This window comes from Panthera pardus, unplaced genomic scaffold, assembly GCF_024362965.1.
Source record: "Panthera pardus isolate Hobbes unplaced genomic scaffold, ASM2436296v1 HiC_scaffold_12, whole genome shotgun sequence".
Lineage (NCBI taxonomy): Eukaryota > Metazoa > Chordata > Mammalia > Carnivora > Felidae > Panthera > Panthera pardus.
Window position 1 is genome coordinate 733017 of NW_026526677.1, and position 17069 is coordinate 750085.

At 61.5% G+C, this 17069-nt stretch overlaps 2 protein-coding genes across 2 annotated transcripts in view; one reads left to right on the top strand and one right to left on the bottom strand.

Moving 5' to 3' along the window:
- Positions 1-13815, top strand: part of AP2A2 (adaptor related protein complex 2 subunit alpha 2) — an 84995-nt gene extending 71180 nt beyond the window's left edge. Inside the window, 13 exon segments of the mRNA XM_053899286.1 lie at positions 1341-1523; positions 2063-2160; positions 2575-2806; positions 2910-3077; positions 5758-5918; positions 8541-8623; positions 10285-10374; positions 11233-11334; positions 11337-11355; positions 12401-12517; positions 12598-12667; positions 12800-12934; positions 13626-13815. Of these exon segments, the coding sequence (XP_053755261.1) occupies positions 1341-1523; positions 2063-2160; positions 2575-2806; positions 2910-3077; positions 5758-5918; positions 8541-8623; positions 10285-10374; positions 11233-11334; positions 11337-11355; positions 12401-12517; positions 12598-12667; positions 12800-12934; positions 13626-13703 (1536 nt within the window). The 3' untranslated portion in view covers positions 13704-13815.
- A 1824-nt stretch (positions 13816-15639) lies between these two features.
- The window catches only part of MUC6 (mucin 6, oligomeric mucus/gel-forming), a 33536-nt gene continuing 32106 nt past the window's right edge, over positions 15640-17069 (bottom strand). The window contains exons 44-45 of the mRNA XM_053900049.1: positions 16216-16318; positions 15640-15890 (exon numbers count right to left, since the gene is read on the bottom strand). Of these exons, the coding sequence (XP_053756024.1) occupies positions 15713-15890; positions 16216-16318 (281 nt within the window). The 3' untranslated portion in view covers positions 15640-15712. The remainder of the gene's footprint in view (positions 15891-16215; positions 16319-17069) is intronic.

A 17069-nucleotide genomic window follows, 5' to 3' on the forward strand; every position in this document is an offset into this window, starting at 1 on the left:
GCTGAAGTTAAGAGTCGGACGCTTAACCGACTGAGCCACCCAGGTACCCCTGGGTAGGTTTTTAAGGTTTTGAATGTTAACCGGTTCCGTGTTGGCTCTTACTCCCTTTTACACGGTGAATGGCATTGCTCAGTTAGCTTCAGTCATACGAGGGGTAAGACAGATCTTCTGAGTTTGCGGTAAATGCTCTGTCTGGCCGTCTGTCCAGCCTGGTGTGTCGTATCATGCGTCCTGTGGTTGTGTTAGCTGCTGGGCGTCCGTACCTGGACGTGCTGCTTGCCCTGCCCATGGCGGGGCCTTTCTGTCCACGAGGAGTGCAGGTCATAGGCAAGGTGGTGGAGCGCCTGTAGCGTGGGTGAGGATTGGCAGAGGCAGGGCTCTGGACCCCGGGGGGGCCCTCGGGAGTGGCTGTCATGGAGTGCTGGGGGGTTCTGCAGGAGGTGGCAGTGAGCTCGTCCTGAGAGGATGACGGTACTTGGGGGTGGGCAGCTGGGTGGCAAGGAGGCGGCTCCGTCCGGTGGGAGCAGGGCATGTATGGCAGAGGCAGTGAGGCTGCTGTCCCGTGTCACGGTGAGAGGCCCCGAGTGCTCAGCTTCGGGGTGAGCTCTGGGCTCGAAGGATTGAAGCCGACGGAGGGCAGTGATGCGGCCTGAATTTTGGAATGATGCTCTAGGATCACTGTGGAGGGTCGCCGCGGAGGCCAGAGAATGGGCAGAGCAGGTGGGTGGTGGTCCAGGCCCCAGCAGGAGATCTGGGGGCGCATTCAGGAGGGCGACGCGGCAGGGAGGTAAAGACAGGCAGCTGCGTGAGGGACACGGTCTAGCGTTGGCGGCTGGTGCTGTCTGGGGGGCTTGGTGCCCTAAGAAGGTGGCGTGGGTGGGGACGAGGGTCTGCTTTGGGTCAGCCCAGTGCCATTGCCCCTGGGCAGTGCGTATGGCCCGCAGAGTCCTCTGGAGGGCGTGGGGGTAAATGAGTGGGTGGGGTCCCCCGTGCAGAGTTGAGGGAGGCTGGCCAGAGCAGGAGAACCCAGAGAGCCCTGCCGCCCCGAAGGCGGGCTTGCTGGGAAGGGCTGCCCAGGCTCTGGTCCGTGGCGGCGGTGCAGGGTCGCCATGACCTGGCTGGACCGTGTCTCTCCCGGTCTATTCCTGGAGGGCAGTTTGGCTTTCCCCAGTGAAATCTGCAAATCTCAACTTTCTGGGCTCCCTTGAGAATGTGGTGGAAGCTTCTTGCACACCCGAGCTTTGGCACACGCGTTCAGGTCCTTCCGAGGCCCTCGAGTTGACGTGGCGCTGGCGGCTGCGGGGCCCAGAGCGGCTGCCCTGAGCGTCCGCACCCTGCAGGTGCTGAAAGTTGCCATCTTGGCGGAGAAGTACGCTGTGGACTACACGTGGTACGTGGACACCATCCTGAACCTGATCCGGATCGCCGGCGACTACGTGAGCGAAGAGGTGTGGTACCGCGTCATTCAGATTGTCATCAACCGCGACGACGTGCAGGGCTACGCTGCCAAGACGGTGTTCGAGGTACGGCCCAGACGCGCCCTCGGGATAGGGCGTGGGGTTCTGGCGGGCGTCGCTGGCCTCCCTGTGTCTCCTGCCCACCGTTCTGGGAGGTCCCGGCTCCTATGCTGTGGACACCACCTCTGCTTGAGCCTTATCTCCAGCACGTGCAGGGTCTCCATTGGTGAGGGGCGTGTGCCCCCTGGAGGATGCTGGTGTGCACCTGCCCCCGCCTGGGGCCCGAGTAGAGCGTGGCTGTTGTTCCGGGGCTGGCATTGGCCGCATTTCTGCCTTTGGCGCTTCCCTGCTACTGACCTACCTGCTGAAGTGGCGGGAAGGCAGGGAAGGGGCAGATACTAAAGCCGGAGGGTCTCGGGGCAGCTCTGGCGGAAGCTCGCACTAACGTGAAAAACAGGCCGTGCGGGAGGGCGGCCTGAACCCCGTGTGGGCCCGGTGCCCCACCACCTCCCAGCGACTTTACCCTGCCGTCAGACGCCTCCCAGCTCTTCTACCTGTGCCGCGAGCCCCTGTGCATCAGGCTCACAGTGCTCACGGTTTCACAGGCTCTTCAGGCCCCGGCGTGCCACGAGAACCTGGTCAAAGTGGGAGGCTACATCCTGGGAGAGTTTGGAAACTTGATAGCTGGGGACCCCAGATCCAGGTGAGAGACCCCGTGGGAGCCGGTGTGAGCATCGCGCCGTGATGCCGGCTCCGTGCTTCCTGGTTCTCACCTGGCGGCCGAGGGGAGGTTGACAGGTGTCCTCACCTGCTTGTTGGGACAGCAGGGCAAGAGCACTTCCGCTCCGGATTCGTGTGTTTTTATTCTCGTTCAAGCCGTACAAAAGTCAGGACTCTTGTTGACAATAGATGCGTGGTCACGTGGCTCCCATTGCCACAGGGAAGCGTGCTCTTGTGTGGGACAGGAGGCGCACGCCTGCCTGCGCGGGAGCGGTTCTGGTCTAGCGCAGGGGCCGTTCCCCAGAGCCACTCCTCGCTCGCGCCCGTGGGTGAGGTGCGTGGGCGCAGGGGCAGGGGGACACGGACGACGCGCTCCCGTCCCGTCTGTGCCCCACAGCCCCCTGATCCAGTTCCACCTGCTGCACTCCAAGTTCCACCTGTGCAGCGTCCCCACCAGGGCGCTGCTCTTGTCCACCTACATCAAGTTCGTGAACCTGTTCCCGGAGGTGAAGACCACCATTCAGGACGTGCTGCGCAGTGACAGCCAGCTGAAGAACGCCGACGTCGAGCTGCAGCAGCGGGCCGTGGAGTACCTGCGGCTCAGCACGGTGGCCAGCACCGACATCCTGGTAGGCCCCGGTGGCTCGGAGAACCCCTGCCGCACCGTCCCTCGCCCTGGGGCCGGGAGCTGCGGGGCTTTCCGCCGCCGTGACTCCGGGCTTCTTCCTCCAGGCGACCGTCCTGGAGGAGATGCCGCCGTTTCCGGAGCGCCAGTCCTCCATTCTGGCCAAGCTCAAGAAGAAGAAGGGCCCGGACACAGCCACGGGTCTGGAGGAGGCCAAGCGGGAGAGGAGCGCCGCTGTCAACGGGGGCCCCGAGCCTGCCCCGGCCAGCGCCGCGGTGGGTCCCTTTCTGGTGGCGACGCCCGCATGAGCTCCTGGGTCGCCGGCTCCCCGAGATTCGGCACCAGCAGAGCATTTGCCCCCTGGGGAGAATGTGTTGTTAGGTGTGAGGTGTGTGCCGAGAACGCAGTGGTGGGACCCGGCCAAGCCCTCGCCTCTCCTTCACCTCTGACCTCAGAAGGTGCTCCCCCCCCCCCCCCCCCCGGTGCCTGGGCCTCATCTTCCAGACTGGCCTTCAGACTGCCGTCTCGGGCCTACAGTCCCCTCCCATCTCCTCTCTGTCCTGAGTGGTTCAGACGATGTGAGCGCTCGCTTCTTCTGTGGGACTGCCTTGCGTAGGAGGCCGTCCGGCTGCTCTTTGTTGGTGTAGAGCGGACCCACCTCACACCTTATCCTGTTCTTAGAGGTTTTCAGCAGTGACTTGGGTTGGGGCCGGTTTCCCTTTTCTGTGTGACGTGGTGAGGGCATTCACGTATAAACGAAGACCTGTCTTTTGATGTGCGTCTGTCTGGGGGAGGTGTCATTTTGAGAGTTGTATTTGTTTCTTTTCTCTCCCTGGCTCGAGCGACAGCTTCGTGGGAACGCACACGCCGGCCCTGCCCCGTGACCGCCAGCTGGGCGCCATGACCAGCTCCCCAGGACTGTGGGCTTTCTGCTTGTCCGTTCTGGGAGGAGGCCTGGAGAGCTTTGTGTCGTCTCTGGGATCTTGGCCCAGGGGTGTGAATAATGCCTCTTAATGATATCAGGTGGCCTTTGTGAAGAGGAGTGTCAGAGGTGACATGCGCCTGTGTGCAGACAGACCGAGGCCTTGGGGGCTGGCTTGTCAAGGGCGTGATTATGCCTGAGCCGTTGTGCTCCTTGATGGGGTCTGTGGCCTCTCCCCTGGTCTACTTGTGTGTCCCTTTGACCGTGTGTCTGGCCCTCAAGCCGAGGATCCTGGGCCTGCCGTGAGCCCTGTATTCAGGCCTCACCGGGCCTCCTGGGGGAGGGAGGAGGCAGCCAAGGGGCAGTGGGTCTCTGCACGCCTGCCTTGGGGCAGAGCTCGATGTGGGACCTGGGCAGGGCGTGGCTGTCCAGGTGGGTCTTCCCAGCAGAACAGCCTTGCTTTTGTCTGTTGTAACTTTCAGGGCACATATTTGACTTCATTGGACAAAAGATTTGCCTATTGTCAGAAGCGTGTGAACCGTTATTCGGGAACCAGTGGTAAAGATCTTTCAATAGATGGCAGAGGCGACACAGTCCCCATAACTCCCACGTAGGCTGTAGTTTGTCAGCTATGCCAGATACCTTCCTTGCATAATTCAGAGCCAGGTTCAAAGCCACCTGAGTTCTGCCCCTGACCCTCCTCAGGTGGGCAGACTCCTATGGCAACAGTGTCAGTAAAAAACAGTGTCCTGTGAGTGGCTGTGCTCCCAGGAATGCCGCTGCAGGTGCAGTGAGGGGCAGGAACCACCTTGACAGGCCACGTCCAGATGCCGCTGGCTCCTGATACCTCCTCTGACAGCTCCTCTGGGGTCCCCGTCCCCCAGGCTCCTCCTCTCCCAGACTCTCCGCTTCCTGAGGGGAGCCTCGGCAGGGCTGGGAAGGAGGGGCCGTCACGCAGAGCACACGTTTTGTAACGCCTCGTTTATCTTGGAATAGAAGTCGTATGTGATATGACATACCTAGGATGTAATTTTTTAGAAATCCTTTAACTTAACCTGAAAGAGAAACGGGCAGTTATTTATACTAACGTTGATTTTCATGTGTAACTGCTCAGCACGGCCACACTGGAAGCAGGTGGCCGTCAGAGGCCTGGCCCGAGGTGTGCCTGGCCAGTGCCCAGAGTGGGCGTGCCCACACGCCGGGGGTAGGGGTGGGGGGGCAGGAGGAGAGTACTTGGCCTCCCTCAGCTGTCCCTTCAGGGTAGTTGTGTTCTGGAAAGATGGACGTGGGTTAAGCCCGACCAGAGTGTGAGCGCAGTAACGTAAAATGAAGCCGGGTGCAGTCTCGGATAAACTGATTTTGACCTTCACGAATGCTCAGTGGGACATTCAGAGGTCACTCAAGACGAGTCCTCAAGGCAGAGCGGCTCATCCCTGGTTCTTGCGGCGACATGGCCCCTGGTCGTAAGCAGAGCCCCACGTGTTTATAGGGGTGCGGGGTCAAAGTGTGAGTGTCAGCTTGGGTGAGTGGTTTGTGTTGTGCGTGGCCCTCGGTGGCTTTTTCTTTTGCCTCGGATCAAAAAGTAATCATTTAAAGAAAAAATGGTCTGTAGGCTTTTCGTCTATTTGTCCTCTATAACTCCATAAGGCCTAACACGTGGCTAAACCAAGAACGCACCCAAAGTAGCTTGCCCACTTCTTTGTCTCTTCAAACTCAGTCTCACTCTGGAACGTCGACAGTAACGTGCGTGGTCTCGTTTCTTTTTGGTCTCTTTTATGGCAAAAGTGTTTTCAGAACTTTTTTTCCCCATTCAGATGATCGTCACAAAAAAAGTTTGGCTGTCTTTGCAGTTGTGTGAGATGGTGACCGATCTTCAGACTTGGCTCTGGGGTTGCAGTCTCCCCTCACGTGCTGGGCCCTTGCCCCGCGCAGCCTGGCTGTGATCCCTGGAGGGGAGGCGCGGGCACTCGCGCTTGCTAGGCCGTGGCGTGCCAGGAGTTTCCCCGCTCACCCTCTCCCTCCCTGTTTTCCAGTCCACGCCTTCTCCATCGGCGGACCTCTTGGGTCTGGGGGCCGCGCCCCCTGCGCCTGCGGGCCCCCCACCGTCCTCCGGCGGGCTGCTCGTGGATGTATTCTCAGACTCACCCTCTGCGGTCGCGCCACTGGCTCCCGGCTCCGAAGACAACTTTGCCAGGTAGTTGGTCTCCCGTGTTCTCGACACAGGGACTCTTTCCTGCTCTGACCACCCAGGGCCCACGGTCCGCATAAGCTGGTCCTTACTGCCCAGGCCCGCCCTGGAAAAGCTCAGGGCACCGGCCTGCTGGGTGGGGTTGCTCCAGAACCACCCCCACAGCTCCACAGGTCGTCAGTTTTCACGAGGTGCGGGTAGCTCACCGTCACCAGGAAGATCGGGTGGAAAGGAAGAGCTTCAGGCACTGGCCGTCCGCGTTTCTGAGGCGCATGCTGGCCTCTCACCCGCCTGCGACCGTGCCCCTCTGGCTCCGCACCCTGCCGTGCGGTCGCGCCCCTTCTGGCCCCCGACGTCGGTCCCTCTTTGTGTGTGCCTTGCGGGCGCCCAACCTCTGCTTTCTTGTTAACACACACTCTCAGTCGCGCCCTCAGTCCCAGCCTTCCTGTGTCCCGAGGCACGCACTGCCCCCCACAGCCAATGTGGTCTTTCTGGCTTCCTGTCTCACCTTCCTGGAGGCGCCACGTGCCTGGCTGTGCGTAGCCCCCACTGCCCACGAGCCCCGGACGGGCCCCTGCACCCCCCGCTGCTGCTCTGCTCAGCGTGTTTCTCTTCCTGCTCCGTTAGCTGTGCGGTTCCATACCTTTCCCCTGTTGGCTCTCTGTCCCTCGAGTCCCTGCCGGTCTCAAGTCCCGCAGGGGGTGTGGGAGGGCTCGGCCTGGGTGCAGGGGCACGCCGGCCGGAGAGGAGCACCTTTACTGAGCGGCCCCTCGTTCTCCTGAGTCTGACGACAGCAGCGGGACTCGTGCGCTTGCGCAGTTGCCCTGTGTCTTGGTGTCCATGCCGCGTGCGAATTCTTACTTCCTGCTGCTCGTCGAAGATGATGAGGCGAGGTGGGTTTGGACGGGTGCACGTTGCCGTCGGTGGCTTCCAGAAGTGCCGCGTTGGAGATTGGAAAGCACTGCAGACCCCAGGCTGCGAGGCCCTTGGTGCTGGAGCGGCGTGCGTCCCCGGGACAGTGCCTGCTCGAAGCTGGGCCTGCTGGTCTGGGTGGTGGCCCGGGCAGGGGCTTTCCCCAGCGTTCTTGGTCCTTGCTGTGTGTGCAGGTGCACGTGGTGCCCGGGCCACGGGCTTCCTCGTGTGCACGACGGGGTGGGAGGCCTGGGGGGCGGGTGTCTACGGTGGGAACCCTTGGAGCCATTTGCTCGGCAGCTTGCCCGCTTCCAGGCCCCCAGCCCGGGGTGGGGGGGTGGTGTGTGTGTGTGTGTGTGTGTGTGTGTGTGTGTGTGTGTGTGTGGTTCTGGCTGTCTGGGCCGTGCTGTGGCCTCAGAGGGGTGGTGAGGGGTCTGCTGTGGGCCGGGTGTAGGTGCAAGTGAAGGGTGCTTTGGGACCAGCGCCGCTGGCGGTGGGGGAAGGTTGCGTTCTCCCGAGGCTGTCACAGGTGCTTGTTATAAACCTGTAATCCCACAGGGTCAGGTTTTGGTTGGGGTGACCCTTTAAGAAACAGCTATCCAGCCAGCCCTTGACTGTCACCTAGTGGGCCATCAGTCAGTGCCCTTGCCATCTCCTTGGCAAATGTCAGATTAAAGTGGTTCAGCCCAAGCCAGCAGTGCTACGTGCGCTACAGGGCCTTGGATCTGAGGGTGGGGCACTATGGGCTGCCCCCTCCTCGGGTCTGCAGGGGCGGGGATGTGAGGGGCTCTGCTGCCCGGTCACTTCTTTCTGTCCCCTTGGGCTCAGTTCTGGGCAAGCGTGTGCAGAAGGTTGTGCATACGGAATGGACGGCATTTGACCTTGTGAGGCTTCGCGTGGGGCTCGAGCCGGAGAGAGAGCCCGTGGTGCTGAGATGGGGAGTGCCGGATGAGGCGAAGGGCAGCCTTGGGGTCCCAGGGGAGCACGGCTCCGTGGAGCAGGTATGGAGGGAGGACCAGGCCCGACCGTCTCTGAAGGAGCTGTGCCTCCTGCTGCCTGTGCTGAGACCGTGCTCGACGCCAGGGGTCGCGTGCACACGAACGTCATCCGCAGGGTGCCCGCAGGCCCTTTATGCGAAGCAGGAGGGGGGCAGGGAGTGCTGACTCTGAGCTTTGCCAGGCCGGCAGCACGGTGGGACTTGGAGATTTTGGGCCGTGGGGGCTGCTGCCACGGGGCGTCTGTCTCTCGGTCCCCTGGATGCCCCAGAGGGCTCCACGAGACACCGTGCCGCCCCACTGCCCGCTCTGGATCGTGAGTCCTTCGTGTGCGGGCTGCGGTGCTAGCAGTCACCCCCAGAGTTGTGGCCAGCACCCTGCGTCAGATGGGACAGCCTGGGGTCCGGCTGGCCTGGGAGTGTGTGCTGCGCCCTGGGGCACCTGAGGGACTTGTGGAGAAGCCGGCTGTTGTGGACCGGCATGTTCACGGGCAGAACACCGACCTGCCCTCTCCCGTGCGGTCATGTCTCTGGTGCGCCGGTTCTGTCTCTGGAGGGCGCTTTCACTGGTGTTCCCTTGAGTATTTTCCTACTTTTCCTTTATCTCGTGTCCCATAGAGGTTTTTCCTGGCCTTTTTGTTTGTTAAACCCTTCTTCAAAAAAAATCTTTATATTTTCATGGGGTGCCTTGGAGTGACTCACATGCTGTCCCTTTTCTCTAGGTTTGTCTGTAAAAATAATGGTGTGTTGTTTGAAAACCAGTTGCTTCAAATTGGATTGAAGTCTGAATTTCGGCAGAATTTAGGTATGTGTTTAATTATTTAACGAAAAAAACTCCTCACTCAGATGATGATATGGGCAGAAAATATTTGTAAATCTTACATCTGATAAGGGTTTAGTCTCCAGGATAGAATATATACAGAATTTGAATTTAACAGCAGAAGAACAACCCCATTAAAAAATGGGCAGAGGACTTGAACAGGCATTTCTCCAAAGAAGACAGACACCTGACCGACCAGCACCTGGAAAGATGACCACATCACTAATAATCAGGGAAGTGCCGATCAGAAGTAAGGTGCCGCCCCACGCCCATCAGGATGGCGGCTGTCGAAACCGCAGGGACCACACGTGTGCCGAGGATGCGGCGGACGGACCCTCGGGCCCCGTCGGCGGGAACGTGAGCCGGTGCAGCTGCCGCGGAGGACAGCGTGGCGGTTCCTCCAAACATTGGAACTGGAACGAGCGTGTGACCCCCAGTTCCTATTTCCCCAAAGAACCGAGAGCTGAATAGATAGAGGTGGTCCGTCCGCTCCCTGGACGGTCACTCAGCCTGACGAGGAGGGACGTTCTGACACCTGCCACCACGTGGGTGGACCCGGGGGACGTGATGCTCACGTGTGATCCACTCACACGAGGCCCCTGGAGTCTCCATATTCCTGAGACAGAGTGGACGGTGGGCGCCCGGGCTGGGGGTCAGTGTTTCACAGGGACAGAGTTGCCTTTTGGGAAGATGGAAAGTTCTCGAGACCGAGGGTGGGGACGGCCACACAACAGTGTGAATGTGCTTAGTGCCCCTGAGCTGTGTGCTTAGAGTTGGTGAAGACAGTACTTTTCTGTGTTTGTGTATTTTATCACAGTTTTTTTAAAAAAGCTTGTAAGTCTGCCCCTTGGCGCCCCCCCCCCCCCAAAGAAAACTATGTCTGCTGACCATTGGGGTGCTGCTGGGGGGCTCTTGTGGACTGACAACTGCCCGCCTCCCTCTTGGGCACCGTCTCTGAGCCTCGTGAGGACCCCGTTTTCTCCGTAAGAGCGAGTGCCAATATGGGAAACGGGACAAGTGGGACGCCTGCCCTCTAGGGGTGTTTAGGGCCATCGTGAGGATTACCAGAAACCTCCTGGGAGCTCTGTGCTGAAAGCAGGGGCTGAGGCGTCCTTCTCGCTCTGGTGAAGGTGCTGCGCTCCGCACCCTGACAGTCCCCACGCCTAGTGGTGGCGATGTCAGCTGGGGGAGGGGTGGTGCTGGACGGTTTGTTCCCCTCCAGGGCATTTGAAGTCCATTTTCCACTCGAGTTCAGAGAGTATAAACGTGTTTAGAAACATTTGTGTACGCGTTTCTGTTGCGATGTTAAGTAACCGATCACATCGGAGCGTCCTCCTCGTCTGCGGCACACGGCTCATGAGCTGCTGTGGTGGGGGCAAGGGGCATCGCTGTCGGGGACGCAGGTCTGGCCTGGCCTCCCCGGAGGTGGCGGCCAAGGCCTCCGTCCCAGGTCCCAGGCTGGGCAGGGTCCCAACAGAGGCACGCTCCCCCTTAGATGGAGAGCAGGAGTTACCCCAGTAGGGGAAGCCGCGACCCCATGTCCACCAGTGGCGAGTCTCTGGAACTGATCTGACAGCAGCGACTCTGCTGTTTTTCACGGTTAACATTCAGGATGTGTGTGAAAGAAATTGTTTTCTCCCTTCTAGGTCGGATGTTTATATTCTATGGAAATAAGACCTCCACGCAGTTCTTAAATTTCACTCCAACACTGATCTGTTCAGACGACCTTCAGATGAATATCCTTGGTCTCGTGTGTCTCGCACCCCAGCACTATGGCCATTTGGGATTTAGAGGAGGGCTCTGAGGAAGTCGTTCTTTATCAGACGTGGGATGCTCCCAGCTGCTGTAGCGCCTCCAAGTGGCCCTTGTGTTTATAGGGAGCTTATCGTGGTCACGCGGGAGTTTATAGGGAGTTTATCGTGGTCACGCGTGGAAAACTGACATTCGAGCGTCTGCTCCCGGGTCATTTGGTTCCTTGGAGTCACTTTCGTTTTCCCTTATTTAGCTCTCCTGTCACATTATTAAGTCCCTCTGAGCTCTGGTTTCCTTCTCTGGGAGTCTCCCTGAGAGAGCAGCCGCTGAGAACAGGTGAGCGGGGCCTGTGACCGCCGGGGCCCCCGTGCCGCACAACCCCCCCCCCCCCCCCCCCCCCGGGGTGAGCTGTGCTTCTTTCCAGCAGCCCTCTTCACACCGGAGCCTCGTCCCTCACGAGTACCAGAAACGTGGTTAGAACTCTCCCCGCTAGTGCCAGCTTTGTAGCCAAATATCTTTCCTCCAGGGATAGGGCCGACCGAACAGAGCGAGGGTTAAGAATGCCCCATCTTGACCGAGAAGATGCTGCCTCCTGTACAAGAGGCATGCGAAGCAGTCACCTACCTACCACAGGCAGGTCCATTTTTATTTTGAGATAAACTGGAAACAGATGGTAAAGGAAATTAAAAACCCGTGTATGTAGGATTGACTGCATTAAGGGTTTCTTTCGAGATCAGGAGCATGAACTCGGACTCTTATGGACCCCTTTCGAGAAGGTTTCAGAGCTTGCTCGGCTCAGGCACGTTTCCCCAATGTTGGCGTGGCCTCCTTGACACATGCACATCTGAGCTTGCAGACCAAGCCTGTGGACCCTACCGTGGACGGTGGCGCGCAGGTGCAGCAGGTCGTCAACATAGAGTGTGTGTCTGACTTCACGGAGGCGCCGTCCTCAACATCCAGTTCCGGTGAGGACCTGTGGGCCTGTGGGCTGAGCCAGCAGCTGGCTCCTGCCTGGAGCTGGGGGGGGGGGGGGGGGGGGGGGCTGGCATCACACATGCCATGCCTGGGCGCAGCTTCGTCCCTGGGGGCCCTTGGTCCTCGCTGAGCCTCAGCGTCCTTCCTTCAGAGGGCATCCTGAGGGCCGAGTGGGCAACCCCGGTAGATGCCGGCACCCGCGTGCACGCGGAAACTCGAGGCCGCTGTGACCTACGGTTCTGAGGGCCCCACGCTGCGGCGTCGGGCCAGCTGGGTCCGGGTGCCTCTTCGTGCTTGCTGCTCCGGACGTCAGCTGCAGGGGGCCGCCCAGGGGTGCATCGCTGTCTAGTCCCTTCTCCAAGCACACACCGCCATCGTGAGTCTTTTTTAAAACCGCGTGTTGTGCTGCTGCTAGGGTTCACTGCTATCCTTTTTCAGTGAGCGTGATGGCATGTGTGTGAAAACCCAGTTCCCTGCAGGTGTTTGTAAGGTTAAAGTTTTGGGGGTTTTCAAATCAGAAACACAGAGAACCGAAGACCGTGTGCTTTGTAGAATTTACGGAAACCGACACGCAAATGTTTGTTTCCTTCTGTAGACAACCGCTTTCTTTAGTCTCTTCTCATGGAAGAAGGAAAAACCGTACACAATTTCAGCCACTTGAGTTGTAGGAAATGGGCTCTGGGGGAGAAGTGACGAGATGGTGGGAATTCGTGCCCAAGGTCCGTCCCTGTCCTGGTCTCATGAGCCCAGCGGGGCCTGGCCAGAGCACCAGCCCCCCTCCCGCCCCCGGGCATGTGCACAGAAGCCGGTGATCGCCTGGCTCGTCGGTCTGCACACTGAGACAGCCCAGGCCTCTCTGTGGCTCAGTGCCACCCTTCCAGAACACTCGACCCCCACGCTGTCGACAGCTCCCATCCACAGGCCCTCCCTGTGCCCCATTGATCAGCAAACTAGGAATTTGATTCTCTAGTTGAGTTTCAGATTTTTTCGGCTGTCCATTCACTTTGCTCACCACGTCTCTCTGTGTGCCCATAGGTATGGGGGGACTTTTCAGAATGTGTCCGTGAAGCTGCCTATCACTCTCAACAAATTTTTCCAGCCCACAGAAATGGCTTCTCAGGATTTCTTTCAGCGTTGGAAGCAGCTGAGCAAGTGAGTGGGTGGGCGCAGGGGCAGGGCCCCCCAACTCTGACCTGGCTCAGTGTGGTGACCCCTTGTTTCTACCTCACTAGTCCCCAACAGGAAGTGCAGAACATTTTCAAAGCAAAGCATCCGATGGACACAGAAATCACCAAAGCTAAGGTAAGGCCCTGCTTGTGGGCGCTCCCAGGGTGGGGACACTGCCTCGGGCTCTTCAGCGAGGCCGGTCGGGCTGCTGTGCCTCTTGCGGTGCCCGGTCCACTGCCCCCCCCCGCTCCTGTCTCTGTTGCGCAGATCATTGGGTTTGGTTCTGCGCTCCTTGAAGAAGTTGATCCGAATCCTGCAAATTTTGTGGGGGCTGGCATCATCCACACCAAAACCACCCAGATTGGATGCTTGCTGCGTTTGGAGCCAAATCTGCAAGCCCAGGTCAGGCTTCCCGGGGAATCGCTAAGTCCGCGTAAACCGTGCCGTCCTCGTGGCAAAACACGTGCACGGCGAGATCTGTAGGCCTCAAGTGTAGGAGTGAGTCGCAGTAGAGCTGCACGCCCGTGTGGCCGCCCCTGCTACACTGACACGTGTGGCGTCTCTGTCGCCCCAGGGAGTGCCCTGGCCTCCCTTAGAGACCGCCGCCGCGGGGCCTGCCGTCGGGCTGACCTGGCCCCGAGCTCCAGCGGCGGTGGCCGCGTGGCCCTCCTGTGCCGGATGTGGCCCCGGTCGGCTGACCTGGTCCTCCTGACGGACACCCGGGCTGTGCCGGTGTGGGGCCGTTTTGAGGAGAGCTGCTCTGTGCCTCTGTGCACACACCTGTGTTCACTTCGCCTGGGGGCCGCCTAGGCGGGAGGGCAGGCTCGCAGGGTCTGTGCGCGGGTAACTTCGCGAGAAGCTGCCCCGTCGCTCTCCGGGGCGGCTGCCCGGTGTTGCACGCACCGCGGCCCTCGGAGATGCCGGCTGCTCCACGCGCACGCTGGCGCTTGTTGTCGTCGGGCTTGCTCTGTTGGCCTCGGTCCGCGAGACGGGGGTGCTCCGGGGAAGGGCTGGGCACACGAGCTCGGGTGGCCGTCTGCGGCCCCGAGCTCTCTGCCGAGCGCGCCCGCTGACCTGCCGTGTTCTGTTGCAGATGTACCGCCTCACGCTGCGCACAAGTAAAGAGACCGTCTCCCAGAGGTTGTGCGAATTGCTGTCAGAGCAGTTTTAATCGTCGAGGATGCGGGATCAGGCTCCTGTGTGTGTCAGTGTCTCTCCGTCTCTGCTGTGTGTCCTCCTTGCCGTGCCGCAAATAAACAGCCCCAGTCGACAGGCGCCTCTCAGCCCTGCTTCTCAGACCTTTCGGGCGGGCCGGGGTGGCCGGGGTGTGCGTCAGAAAGAAAGGCTGAGCCCGCACTGCGGCCGAATCGGAAGGGAGAGCGGGCCCGGGACCGGTGTCTGTGGAGGTCAGGACCGTCGTGTGGTTCGGTCTCCCGATGACAGGAGGTTACCGGTGTGAAGGAGGGCGTAGATTTGTTTGGAATCGTGCCGAAACGCCGCTGCTGCGTGGCTGAGAGCTCCCCTCCGCTCGCCTGAGAGAAGCCGCAGCCGGATCTTGACGAGGCTCTTTGGCCGTTTTGGGAGGCGACGCCGGGTGCGGCAGCCGCGTGGCCAGGCCCCGGGTGCGCGAGCACAGAGCACTCGGACTGGGCACGGCACCCACGGCAGGGCCCTCTGGGGGTGGGGTCCGCAGTCGAGAAGTTAGAAGCCCTGGTGTTTGGCTGGCACGGCTGCCAGCGAGACCGCCGACGCTGGCCGGGCTGAACTCCGTGCGTCTCTTGCCAGCCCTGTGGCCGTGAAGGGACACCTGCAGCACATGACTGTCCCGGGCCCCTGCGGCACGGCCTGGTGGCCACAGGGCTGCTGGCCGCTCTAGAGGGGGTGTGGCCGGCTTCCCTTACCTTTGGGTTTTAGGTAAGTTCACCATAACCATCGTGGCCTCGGACTGGTCCCTGCTTGTGATCAGAGGGTTAAGTGTGGGTGCAAAGCAGATTCTGAAAGGTGAGCTGGTCTCTTTTCCTGGGTCGTGGGGACCTTGTGCCAGGGGAGGAGGGGCTCTGGGTGTGGTCAGGGAGCGGAGGGCCGTGCCCAGAGTGAGCGGGAGCCCGGCCTCCGCAGGCTGTTCTTGTTCTCGGCTCTCACGAGTCCTTGGCTCTCACATAACGTCCCTGTGTGCCAGCTGCCAGGGACAACTGTCCCTGTGTGCATGTCTGCACCTGAAGGGGCAGGGGCAGAGCTGAGCCGGGGCCTGTGTGTACCACGTGGGTGGTGGGTGCCGGCTGGCGGTTTTTTCCTAAGCAGACACGTCTCCTGTCCGCACCTGAAGGGGCCCAGGGAGAGTCGGGGTCCTCTGTGGGTTCCCCTGGTTTATCAGCAGGGACTGGCCCTCCTCGGAGACAGGCCGTAGGGGAGCCGTGTGGGGTGGTGAGGGGCACGGATGGCCCTTTGCTGTGGTGCGGGTCTCAGGGAGGCCCCTGGAGGGGGTCGCTGTCTGGGTGCCGGTGCCACCGCACCCACCGCTCTGCGTGGGTGTGGGTTTGGGGGCTCACGACTGCCTCGGGGGTGTGGGAGACGACGCAAGTGGAGCTCGTGGGCCGGCCCCCGTGCGTTGACCAGTGCTGGTTTATTCGTAGCAGTGGGTTTGTCGTGCGCGGTACATGTGGTGCCCCTCCCCGGGGTGAGACGCCGGCTGGCGCCTGCGTCCGCCCTCCCTTCCCTTCCCCTGCGGTGGGATCCTCGCGGCCCCCTTCGCTGCGGCCCCGTGCCTCTTCCCCGCCCATCCCTGCTCAGGGGCCCCGTAGCTCCCGGGACCTGTGCCCCGTCTTCTCAGGCCTCCCCCTAGAGGGGCCTTCTCACTGCCCCCACCCAGGCTGTTTCCCGGGCCCAGTTCTGGCAGGGGCGGGTGGCCACCATCACAGGTTGGGAGGCCGTGTGGATGACCGACGGGCGTGCTCAGGGGGCCACCGGTTCGTTCCAGTCTGTTGGGCTCGCTCGGCGTCCGCAGCCCTTCTCGGCAGCGCGCTTCCCCTGAGGTGCCCCGCCGAGCCGGGTGCGGGGGCTCGTTGAGGCTATGCCTCGTGGGAGCAATGGCGGGGGGGTGGGGGCAAGTCAGCGTCGGGGGTGGGAGGGGCGGGTGGCGTCGAGAGCAGCGCTTCGTCCTCACGCCCGGGGTCTGTGTCCCTAGTCCCCGCAGCGCCGGGGGCGGCACGCACAGCTGCTGAACATCTGCAGCGTGAGCACCAGCCGCTGTCCTTGTGCTCCGGGGTCTGGGCAGGGCAGCACGAGCTGCTTCTCGTAGGAGCTGAGAGGGTAGCAGCAGCCGCAGTGCACGTCCACTTGCTCGGTGTGGACGTTGAAACTACAAAGAAGCCACAGCCGGGAGCGTGGGTCAGGGCCGTTGGCCTCGGCAGTGCTCCTCCTGCTCCTCCCCGACCAGCCCCGGAGTGCGACCCCTGCTCCTCCCGGACGGCTCCAGGGAGAAGGCGGTGCCAAGTGCCTGGGCCAAGGGGGGCCCTGAGGAGCGTGCCCCCTGCACTTGCTGGCCTCCCCAGCTCTCTGGCAGTCAGGAGAGGGTCTGCCTTTGCCCCAGGCAGGCTGATGGAGGCAGGGCGCCGGCCTGGCCACCTGACTGGCTGGCATGCGCTCAGATGGGGGAGGCTCCCAGCCTGGGGCCAGCAGCTCACCTGGCGGAGGAGGGGCAGAAGCCCTCACAGCGGGTCACCGTCACGTTGGCCGTGCACCCCTTGTACGTGACCTCCTCCTGAAGCTCCTTCACTGAGCAGATCCCTGGGAGGCAGATAGGTGTGGTCAGCTGCCGGCCCTAACGCACGGGTGGGGGGCGACACACTCTGACCCCCCCCAGGGGGCAGGAGGAGTGAGGCGGGGATTCACGAGGCTCCCATGAGTGACGAGGGAGCAAGCTGCGAGCTTCACAGCTGCTGCTGCTCACAAGACGTCAGGACGCCTGCCTGCCCGCAGTGCGGTCTCCCCGGGGCCCTCGCCCCCGCACTACAGCCCCTGCCCCAGGCCGTCTCCCCTTGTTCCAGCGCCGCTGCCCTCGGACCTCACAGCCGTGCATGGGAACCAAGGCGGATGCTCTCTCGTGTGGTGTGTTCCTTCCGGAAGCTGGCTATTTTGGGGGTACCCCGAGGTCAAGGGTTTCCTGATCCCTGCTGAGTTACACTCAGGCTCCTACCCTCGTGGCCCAACACTGCCCTGTGCACATGGGCGTCTCTGGTCAGCTGGGACCAGAGCTGGGGGGGGAGCGGGGAGGACGTGAATATCCTGGAGGAGAGAGACAGCATCTCGGGAGCTCCCCGCAGGGGTCTGTCCTCTCGGAAGGGGCAGGGAGGGGCCCCAGCAGACAGTCTGGGCAAGCCGCCGCTGGCACCCCAGCGGCAGGCAGAGCAGCGCCGACATCAGGCGCTGCCCGTGCGGAACGTAAGGGAAGAGGTTCAGTCTGCCGTGCGGCCTGCCGACCCAGGAGAAAGGAGGCTTGCTGGGGGACAAAGGAGATCCCACGCCACGATCACCAGTA